This window comes from Malus domestica, chromosome 12 (assembly GCF_042453785.1).
Source record: "Malus domestica chromosome 12, GDT2T_hap1".
Lineage (NCBI taxonomy): Eukaryota > Viridiplantae > Streptophyta > Magnoliopsida > Rosales > Rosaceae > Malus > Malus domestica.
Window position 1 is genome coordinate 31,621,594 of NC_091672.1, and position 11,126 is coordinate 31,632,719.

General features: G+C 36.4%; 1 protein-coding gene across 4 annotated transcripts; it reads left to right on the forward strand.

The window, feature by feature from the left end:
• Window positions 1-223: 223 nt before the first annotated feature.
• On the forward strand, window positions 224-7,033 carry LOC103451174 (chromatin assembly factor 1 subunit FAS1-like). Of its 4 annotated transcripts, none has more exons than XM_008390612.4 (12): window positions 224-1,217; window positions 1,703-1,802; window positions 3,019-3,166; window positions 3,258-3,381; window positions 3,449-3,816; window positions 3,898-4,218; window positions 4,908-4,989; window positions 5,063-5,200; window positions 5,479-5,892; window positions 6,122-6,259; window positions 6,461-6,506; window positions 6,599-7,033. In XM_008390612.4, exons 1-12 carry the CDS (start codon window positions 741-743, stop codon window positions 6,745-6,747), a joined length of 2,505 nt encoding a protein of 834 aa, XP_008388834.2. In that variant the 5' UTR covers window positions 224-740; the 3' UTR covers window positions 6,748-7,033. The 4 variants fall into 4 exon arrangements, with proteins under 4 accessions (XP_008388834.2, XP_008388835.2, XP_008388836.2 ...); XM_008390613.4 differs by having other exon boundaries at window positions 375-1,217; window positions 6,122-6,278; window positions 6,596-7,033; XM_008390614.4 differs by having other exon boundaries at window positions 375-1,217; window positions 6,122-6,278.
• Window positions 7,034-11,126: the final 4,093 nt, after the last annotated feature.

The following is an 11,126-nucleotide window of genomic DNA, read 5'->3' on the forward strand; positions in this document are numbered from 1 at the left end:
GTTTGTGCCTCCGCTCAACCAGGAGTGAGGGAGAAGAAGGGCGTTGGATACTAGAATTCTGAATGTTTGATGGTCAATTTTAGTTAAGTCTTGTTGAGTTAAAAAAAATACAGGTTCTTTTGTTCAAGAAAAAAAAAATACAGGTTTTGATGCCGCGTAGAATAAAGGCTCGTGACCGTTCAGGACCCAAATATTGTCCGTCCCGGCGCGGCAATTCCAGTTACCGCTCAAATGCAATGGCATTCAGGCGCGAAAATCGAAATCCACCCTAAGCGGGAATTTTAAGGCAAACCAATTTGGCGGGAGAAACAAAAATTATGACAAATAGGAAAAAGAAATTTATCCTAAAAAGCAGAAAAAGAGGAAATTAAATCGCTCTTGAAATCATTTTACACTATTTATAGAAAAGAAATTTGTTAGCTCTTGGATAAAAAACTTGTTAATCTATTTATCTAATTGCCGCTCTCTGCCTCCGCTACCGTTGCCTTTTCTTTTCCAGAAAACAAAAAAATCTCAAAGAAGGTTTTTTGTTTGTGAATATTTTTCCAAAAAGCCATTATTTCTCTCTCGTTAGGGTGTCGGAGTCTTATCTCGTTTTTCTTCCTAATCCCCAATCCAATTGACACAAACAGCGCCTTTACCCGTCCTGTCCAAATTCCGTGGGAGTTCGGGATTCGTATCTGTGGATTTCAACTGGGGTTTGACTGAATCGGACTTTTTCTAGCTCTAAGCTTTTAAGAATGATGTGTGAAGTGGCGTTAATCGACGGCGGAGATGACCCGAGCAGCCAGAAATCTACCATCCAAGATCAGGTGAGGAAGACCCAGAAGCGAAAGAGGGCTAGTTTGGACCCAGAATGTTTGGGAGTCGAAGCGAAATGGGCGAAGATTGAATCTTTTCGCAAGCAGCTTGATGGGTTGTTTGGGTACTACAAGGAAGTGATGGGTCAGAAATTAGATTTAGATCCGAAGCAGTGTGGGAACAATGTGAATTCGGTCATTGGGGCTTTGATCGAAGAGAGTAGCCTGCCATTGTCTAAGCTTGTTGAGGAGGTCTTCGACAAGGTCAAGAACTGCAATGAGGTTCTTGGGAATGTGACTTTGGCCCATGTGAAGAGCATTGTGCTCTTTGTTGGGCAAAGAGCGATGTACGGCGTGCCAAATGTTGATGCTGATGTGTTGGAGGACGAGTCCGAGTCCTGTCTTTGGTGTTGGGAGGTAATGTTTGTATAGTTTTGACTTTTTGTCAAGATTCAATATTTGCCCATCTATTTCGTGTATTGGTTTGTTCAATTTTGTGTATTTTCCTGAATTTGTGGTGATATATTCATGAACTTGCGTTTTGGTTAATCTAGTTTTGATTGTTGTTCTTATTGGGTATGTTGTTGTTCATGTGAAATTGTATTTAGATTGCTGTTTAGGTCTGAATTTAATGGCTGTTCCGTTGTGAGCATTTTAATTTGGTGCTTGGAAAGAAAAACTGCATACCCTGGCAGTTTAACTTTGTTTCTGAATATTTGGCAATTCTATGTTCGCCCATAGTTTTTTTCTCTTTTCAGATGTTGCCTATAGCTACTGCTTGCTTGTTGCTTGCGTATTGTTGGGCCGCCTACTAATTGTTGCTGTTTGTGAACTTCCTATGCTGCAGTATTTATATTATCTTTGGTTTAATAAGTTATTATGTTTTCTTATGTATTATATAGACAAGAGATGTAAAGTTGATGCCAGCATCTGTGCGAGGAGTATTGAATATTAGGCGTACTTGTCGAAGAAAGATCCATGAGAGGGTTACTGCTGTTTCTGGTATATATATGCTTACTTACATAGATGGCTGGTTTTGGTTTGCTTATGCAGTCCTTACTAATAATGAGCAAGGATGCAATGTATTTTATCTTTGTTGTGTTTAGTTTTGCAATACATGAATCACATGAAGGTTGTCACCACAAAACAGATTGCTTCATCTAATTCTTATTGTCAACATTATTATTGACTCCAGCGGCATTCTCTGTCGCTGCGGTACCAATATATTCTTTAAAACCTTGTAATCTAATACTTATTTGTTAGGCAGAAACAGAAGTCTGCAATGCGTAGAGCGATTTACTGCATAAGTTGGGTTTCACTTCCTTTAAGTTAAAATAGACTTTTCAAGCATCAGGGAATTTGGATAATTTATCTAGTTGTATTCCTCGTCTTCTGTGTTTTTGTAATTTAAGTGCTTGCTGAGGCTATTTATATACCGGAGGAAAAATCATGTTATGCTCTCTCATATGCACATAATGTATCTGGCTTGAAGACTACTTGTGATGTGACTAGCCATGCATAAACACTTCTCGATTTCTAACCTAAACAGAGAGAAGAAGGGTTCTGGGGTTGCTGGGTAGTCTTTCATTTACTTAATACAAATTTTGGGGTCAGACAAGGATAAGGTCAGAGAAAGTGTGCTTGTACCCAAACCGAAAAGAGGGAAACAAAGTGGAAACTAGAAAAGAGGATGATGCAGACAATAAAGACAGGAAGTGACTACTTACATTCATTTGCTTTAGGTTGATGTTTCCAATTAACTATCATAAAATTTATAATGCTTCTTGGGGGGCATGGTCCCATATATTAAGATTATCTTTGCCAATTATAGATTTTATTTCTTTATTCTTTATAGGGTATTGACATACCACTGAGAAATAAAATGAATAAGAGTGTAGAGTAATTAAAACTGATGCAAAGTAGTACGCACCAACCTTTTCTGCCTGCTCATCATGTTTCTTCAACTTTGGGAACCCTCGTCTAGTGTCTTTTTAGTTATACACGATGTGCACTTGAATTCAGCTCAGCTCACTGAAGAAGGTTTATCTAATTCATTTTCACGTGGCTATGAAAAGAAATTAAAGTTGGTTTTTCTTTGTACATGACTCCAGGATGACTTGAACCGTTGTGCACCTTTAATTCCTACACTGTCATCTTCATTAAGTTCGTTTGCGTTTTTTATTGTAAGATGAGTCACTGACATATATATTTATGTTAGCAATGACAATGGCGCTACAAAATCCCGAGAGCGATCAAAATTACATACATGACCTGACGAAGGCATCAGAACAGCTTGATAAAGCGCTGTCTGAGGAAAAGATTCGATCGTTAATCGATCGCTTATCAGTGAAAAATGGTGCAGACATGTATGTATTTTCTGCCAGTATCAGTAAGAGCATTTCTATTTTACATTTTATATTCATTAAGGTCTTTATTTTGTTTACCTATTTGTTGCAGGGCAAAGAAGGAAGCAAAAAGAGAAGAAAAACTACTAATTAAACAAATGGAGAGAGATAAACGAGAGGCCGAGAAAGAGAAAAAAAAATTGGAACGTGAGCGTCAAAAGGAAGAGTTGCAAAGTGTAAGTTATTTTTTGATACCTTTTGTGCTTCCTAGTTGTAGTGTCATGACATTTAGAAGTATTTCAGGAGAAAGAGTTAAAGCGGCTGCAAGGGGAGTCAGAAAAAGATGAAAAGCGTCGTGAAAAGGAAGAGTCTGAAATGAGGAAACTGCAGAGGAAGCAGCAAGAAGATGCTGAAAGAGAACAACGCCGTCGAGAAAAGGAAGAAGCTGAATTGAAAAAAAAACTTTCCATAAAAAAACAAGCTTCAATTATGGAACGGTTTGTCAAAAGAAGCAAAACCAGCTCAGCGTGCCAGAATGACCAGCTCCCAACTAAAACAATTGTCTCTGAATCATTGAGTAAAAACAGTGAAAATATGCCTGATGTAGTCACTCAGTCAATGGACAACACTCTTTCATCTAATGTAGAGATTAATGCTGAGGATATACGCAGGTTGGTATTATCAATATTCAAACCATATATCACTAAAGATGTAATCGTCTCAAAGTAAGATAGTTTCTTCACACATTGCAGGTCACACTTGTCTTCTTGGCGTCATGTTGGTCATTATATTCGTTCAAACAGAAACCAACACTGGGGCCGACGTCAGAAGCCTAAGACTGAACTAGTTAAGGAACTCAAGCTCACAACCAGTAAAGAGCTAGTTCATGGGGACGATTTAAGCACGGAGAAATTAGCTGATAGATGGGGAGAACAAGTTTCCAATGATAAATCATGTCAGATTAATACAGATTCTTCTCTTGCTGCTGTTAAAATATGCAAGCGGGGAAAACAGTTGTTACAATTTGATAAAAGCTGTAGACCTGCATTTTATGGTATATGGCCTAAGAAAAGGTGAGTTAATCTCCTTCATGGATTTTGTTTTTGGAGTGTGAGACTTTTTAAGCACATATTGTATGGCTCAAAAGGAGGTCTAAAACTGTCAACCTGCACGGTGTCTCCACTTTTTTATCATTTAACTTTAATGACTGCTTGAAGTTTCAGAAGGCACATATCGTTTGTCAATCGTCAAGTAATTTGTTGGGAACATGCCAATGTTGACATAGAACCCACGGGTCGGCACATAGTCTGTTTATATTTGTGTCTTTCTGTGGCTGACCCTAATTAGTTGGTATCACATTTTTATTGAACACTTTTAATTGGAAATTCTTGGGCACAACGGTAAAAGGGAAGCAAGAAATTACATCATTTGAGTACTTTACATGTTTTATTTGTCTATTTGCATCTAAATTTACGTAGTGTATATTTTGTAAGGGGATTGTTATTTGCACTCCAAAAACTCATTTTGCACTCCAAACTTTCTATAATTAGAAAGAACAATACACTTGTGACTGTGAGGAGTGTAGAATGAGATTTTTGGAGTGCTAATAAAAGTTCCCTTTTGTAAATTTCATTTTTGTTAGTCTTTTTAAGCAGTAATGAAATTAAATCATGACATTTTGTCTTATGTGATGTCTAGAATGCTTAACTGCTGTGTGCTCAAATATGACACTGATCATTTTTATTGTAATGTTGTCTTTCAGTCGTGTTGTTGGACCATGCCACCCTTTTAGGAGGGACCCAGACTTGGATTATGACGTTGATAGCGATGAGGAGTGGGAAGAGGTAATATATGACTCTTCATGCAATGTAGTTGATATGTAGGAGATGATTGTCAATAATGACTGTCATTATCCAGGAGGAGCCTGGTGAAAACCTTTCAGATTGTGATAAAGACGATGAAGAAAGCTTGGAAGAGGGGTGTTCAAAACCTGATGATGAAGATGAAAGTGAAGACGGCTTTCTTGTACCTGATGGGTATCTCTCTGAAAATGAGGTGAGAAACTGTGATTGGTTGACGTTGTGTAGTTACTTTTCACCCTTATGATAATGCTTTGGATGATCTTTGTGTATGGCCACCAAAATTTGGTGGTTGTGCTTATGTCTGTATGAAAGCCATTGCCATAGAGTAATTCCATAGGCATAACATTTCCTCTCTGAATCTTTCTACAGTTCTACCTGTTACTGATGAGTGACGTGTTGTCCATTCTCCTCGTTTAAATTACCTTTATATGAAAGTATCTATTTGTGAAACTTGCTATTTTATGCATGCAGGGTGTGCAAGTGGACAGGATGGAAACTGATACAACATTTGAGGAAACCAGAAGCTCACCCAGTATTAAGCAAGATTTAGAGAGTGAAAAATTCTCTATATTGCTTCGACAGCAAAAGTATTTTGGAAATTTGACAGAACGTGCTCTTCAGAAAAATCAGCCTTTAATTATATCAAATTTGGCGCATGACAAGGTCTCTTTGTTAAAGGTTGAAGATCTTAATGGTACTCTTAAGCTGGAACAGATGTGCTTGCAAGCTCTGAGTATGCATGTATTTCCTGGTTGCTCACCTGTGGAGATATCAGTTGATGGCATAAAAGAAGACAACCAAGAAGTTTGTCTTTCAAGTGGCAGTCTCTGTATTAAATCAACCTCTGCTGTGACAGCTATACCAGAATCAGATTTGCCTACAATTGTAAGTAGTGCATTTGTTTCTACAGTTTAATTCAGAAACTTTTTATGAGATTGTTTCCAGTATACATGAGCTGTTTCATTGGTACTGCATCCTAAACTTAGTATTAGTATAAAGTAATAAACTAATAGGAGTGGTTGGGGATAGCTTCATAAATAATTTTTCTTTGTTTAAACCTCTTTCTTAATGTTGCCAACGGTTGGCTACTAAGAATAATCTTTGCAATTTTCAGGTTTCTGTCATTCAATCATGCTCACAGAGCATCAATAAGGTGTTACAAACTTTGCAACACAAGTTCCCAGCTGTATCGAAGTCTCAGTTAAGGAATAAAGTGCGCGAGATATCGGATTTTGTGGATAACCGCTGGCAGGTTAATGACTCATTACTCGGTTGAGTGCCATTCCCGCTCCTCTCAAGACCCACTTGCGCACACACATGCACAGACACATGCGAAGTCTTGAATATTAGAGATCTTGTAGTTTTGTTGCTTGGGAGTGAGATATGCCTCTTTGGCTCAGTCTAATATATGTAAGAAGTTATGGTTTGCTAATATACGGTCATCTTAATGCAGGTGAAGAAAGAGATTTTGGAGAAGGTTGGCTTGTCAATATCTCCTGGTATGGGTAACTGTGTTCAGATAAATGGTGTTTACCATCATGAACCTGGTTAATGTATTCATTTGAGACTAATATTCGTCTGTGATTAGCAGAAAAGAGTGCTGTGCGGAGCAAGAGTATAGCTATGTTTTTCTCGAAAAGGTGCTTGCCGCCTACTGGCAAAAGCTTTAATCCCAATGAAAATTCACCTCAGCTAGCTGGGAAGGCAAGTTCTGCAGAAGGGCATCGGAGTTGCACGTAGGAACATCTGTAGCTTCTTATTTTAGTTGCCCGTTATGTTATGTAATATACGGGACGTGGTACATGGCTGTGTTTTGGTGAGTGGCATGTTATATATGCTAATACTATTTACTAGCAGCGTGTATCTGTGAAATCCCATGTGGTATAGATGGGGTTTGATGTAAAATCTGTGTCTGAGAATTCAGATAGTAGAACAGAATTCACTGGCATCCCATTACCGGTGGTAGAAATTTTTTCTGGGTTTGCATTTACAGCTTGATAATACTAGTAATCTTGTTTTGGGACTATTGAGGAAAGTTTTAAGAAGGAGAAATAAGCTGGTTGAAATGAAGAGACGTATGTATCTACTAGTGACTGACTTTTCAACATAATAAGTAATTTTGGGGTGGTGAGTGAGTAATTAATTAATGAGTATCATCTTGTATATTAAGAGAGAGGCGTATCATTTATATATATATATGTGTATGTATGGATCGTAATGGGTGGTGGCTGGCTGGGTTATTGGTGGAAAAGCATTGACAATGAATGAATTTTGAGGATGCTTTTGTCCCAGAAGCTTTAAAGCAGCAAAAGCAGAAGTCAAACCAATTTTGCTTGCTTGCGTTGCTTGCTTTGTAGACTGACTTGTCGACAACAACAAAATTGAATTGGAAGGAAAATACAGGTGGGAGATTGTCGCTTTTTTCTTCTTCTCTACCCACCACTACCAGTCTACCAGTCTACCATTCTACCAGTCTAACAGTACCAGACAACTGTTAACCGATCCGACCCATTGCTGCCGACTGGTTTTACTACTACTTGTTTACCGTTGGGAATTGTCCACTTTTTCAAGGCCTAAAATGGAAATGCCTCTTCATGAATTTCAGCTACAATTTTCTGTTTATATTGTATGATTTTGTTTTCTGTCAATGATTAGACTGGATTAGATTCAATCTTCTATATTCTATCATTTTGTTTTGCTCCAAATCCAAATCCAAATCCAAATCCAACTCCAACTCCAACGCTGGCTGCTACTTCTTTCTCTACAGTTTCGCTCCTTAAATACCATTTCATTTTTTATTTTGTTTACCAAAAGAAAAACCCATCAATTTGTAACACCTGTACGATGATTCACCTTGCGACAATACGGAGATGATACAAAGCTGGGCTGTGCATAATCAACGCAATTAACCATGGGATATTGCTCGTGCTGTTGTTGTGGGAACGTGGCTTAACCTTGAGCTTTGAATCACTTTTGTAATAGAATAAACTGCTGGAAACAAAGAAGGAATGAAAGGAGAGATAAGAGAATCCTAGTCCATATAGATAATTTACATTTCTTACCTCACCATGAAATGAAAAGTTTAATGATTTCTCTCGTCTTATATTTTGTTGACATGAAAAACGACGCCATGACCTAGCAATATTATCTTCACTATGAGGTGAGAGATTGAGTTAAGTCTTACAATGAGTTAGTAATAATATGATTCAAATTTACCTTTGACGAAAATCAGACCAAACACCTCTCACTTACAAGTTTTTTTTTTTTTGAAAATTTTACCCCAATTATTGTTAGCAACCTAATTAATGACTGACCGCACAAATGTACATGTATATGGAAAATACTTTTCGCACTCCTTTTTCAAAGGAAAATTAATGAAAAATATTTGAAAATTTGAGTTTTAACGATAAGGATAAAATAAATGGTAAAGTGAATAGTATTATGATTGATTTTTTAGTGTAAAAATATAGTTTTTCGTTAAAGTAAATAGTACCGAAGTTTTTCGTTAAAGTTCCCATTTTTCAATATAATATAAGCATGCACTCCCTTTGTTTGGATAAGAAATTAAAAATATGTGGTCTATTTAGAAATGGTTTTTATCATAAATAATCTCTGAAATTGATCTATATTATCAAGATGATCTTTGAAATTGAAAATTAATCAATGTAGTTCCTAGAAATGGATGTTGCAAATTAATATGGTCATTCCATCACAATTAGGTCAAAAATTCTGTTATATATATTAATGTGGCACATAACTAGATCCCACAAAGTCTCTAATTAAATATTATCACGTGAAATTAAAAATATTTAAATAATCCTTTTTTATTTTTATTTTTATATAATTAAAATCTAAAAATAAAAAGATGAACAGTTATGTTCTTCGCCTCCCCAATTCAAAACCTTCATTGCCTACTAGTTTTCGGGATTTCAGAGATCCTTCACTTTGGATAAAATTTTCGCTGCTAGTGTCCACCACATGGTCAACCCCCAATTGCTTCAAATACTCCACCTTCTCAGCTTCCCTGCAAATCCCAACAACACAACCCCGCAAATCCCCAACAACACAACCCCGCAAGGCCAACTAGTCCAGCTGCACGAAGAACCAGCAATATCTATAACAACCCTTTTAAAAAATTCAAAAATTATCAAAATTTAATGGCTCATCTTCCATTACAAAAGCCAAACCAGTCACGATCTTTACTCCGGTCACCGACGGATTCACCGCGCGTTCCATGTCCAGTGGTGGTGATGCAATCTGGAACCATGGCACCAGCTTTTGTAGCTCTCTGCTGCTCTGGTTATGTTGGTGGGCTTTTGCCTTTAATGAAGTTCATGTTTCCAGAAAGAAAAATCTATATAATTGAAATCAGATAAAAATATAATGAAATTTAACACAAATTGAAAAAATTGCAATGAGAATAACTATCAAGATTGGAGTTGGAATTAGATATGTAGAGCCGGATTTAAGCGAAAAGGATGACGATTGTTGTTTGGTGGCTGGGTTCGTAGAAGACGATGGCTGGGTTCAAACAAGAAGAAGATGATTTTTTGTTTTTTTAGAAATACTTTTCTTTGAAGAAATTAAAACCTTTCTCTAATTTACATGTCATCGTAAAATTGAAATAGGGGCTCACAATGTGCCAAGTCAGCATACTAACAGAAATTTTAACGGAATGATGACCTTAATTTGCAACACTTATATTCAGAAATGACATTGATTTTTTTTTAATTTCAGGATGTGATAAAAATCTATTTGAAAATAAAAAATGTATAACTCAAGAATAAAAGTTATCTTCATCGAGATTAATCATTTTTTCATTTCTTCAAAATAAAAAATCATTTTTTTTTCATTAAAATACCTTGAATTTAGAAAGCTATCCACTCAAATCCAATTCTCCACAAACGAGACCGCGAGGTGATGAGCATATATATGCGTGTGTAGGTTCTTTTTTTTTTTCTTAGAGAAAATCAAAGTGATTTCATTCGATAATTGAAAATTTAAAAAATTTTAACTTTTGAAGTTTTTGAATCGAGAGGTTTTGGATGTGACGGTTTGGCGTGTTACTAGTTTACTCGTATTACAACACATATATCTATATTATATCATGATTCATATTATAATAACTATCGATGCAAAATAAACATACACGTGTTCGAAGTCAACCTCGATTGGACTTAGGTATTGAAGGCGTTTGGGGTATGCAAGGAAGTCTCGAATACTCAAGTTGACATGGTTTAGGCTATGTAAATTGTGATTACTCTCAAGGAGAATAATAAACTCTTTTTGTGGATTTGAAGTTGGGATAATTTCTCATCTCTCGTCGGTATGAAACTCTAGAAACATGATTACTGTGGTGACATCTATCACCGAGCATGTGGGTTCCAAGTTGGGAAAAATGTGGCAGTGACGAAGCTAACATGAATTCATTAGTTGTTTTTTATCCCAACAACTTTAAAAACCTATGTATATTTGTTTATGTTATAAATTTAATAATTTAAATATTAGTATTATTAATATTTAAATATTAAATATTCAAGTGAATGAAAATTAAAGTGGAAAGATGGGTTAGTCTTGAATTACCTATATATTAGTAGTCAGCAATTGTTCCCTTTAATTTTATTTTGTCATGAAAGTGGTCACACTATGGGCTTGACCAGTTAATCTTGTTTGAATTCAAACAAAAATATAATTGCCTTATAACTGCCTATTTGGAAAGACACATCAGTTAAACAAAAGGCATTGACACATGTGTTGTATCAGACACCTCATTTGTTGGAACCACTTGAATACCTGAAAGGTTTCCTCCAGCCTTTTCACAAGGATGAGATATGATTGTTGAACAAAGGTTGCATCCTTTATCTTTTGGAAGCAGACATAACCTTTGAAAATGGGGCATGTCAATGCCTATAAATAGACTACCAAGTCAAGCAGTTTATATATAGTTTTGCATCCAGAAATCAATAAGAAATTAGAGTAGTTTAGTGTTTGATAAAGAGAGTTTTAAACACTTTTGGTTCGCTGTTCTTTGTGGATTGGAGTGCTACTTCCGCAAAAAGAAAGATCGTTGTATCCTGGGAGACATTTGCCAACGCAAACCCTGAGGCACCATTGAGGGG

Excerpts from the sequence above, each read along its gene's own strand:
- LOC103451174 (XM_008390611.4), top strand. The coding sequence starts at position 741 with ATGATGTGTGAAGTGGCGTTAATCGACGGCGGAGATGACCCGAGCAGC. Across the intron at positions 1,218-1,702 it reads CCTGTCTTTGGTGTTGGGAG|ACAAGAGATGTAAAGTTGAT; the intron begins GTAATGTTTGTA and ends TGTATTATATAG. Across the intron at positions 6,507-6,595 it reads TGGCTTGTCAATATCTCCTG|CAGAAAAGAGTGCTGTGCGG; the intron begins GTATGGGTAACT and ends GTCTGTGATTAG.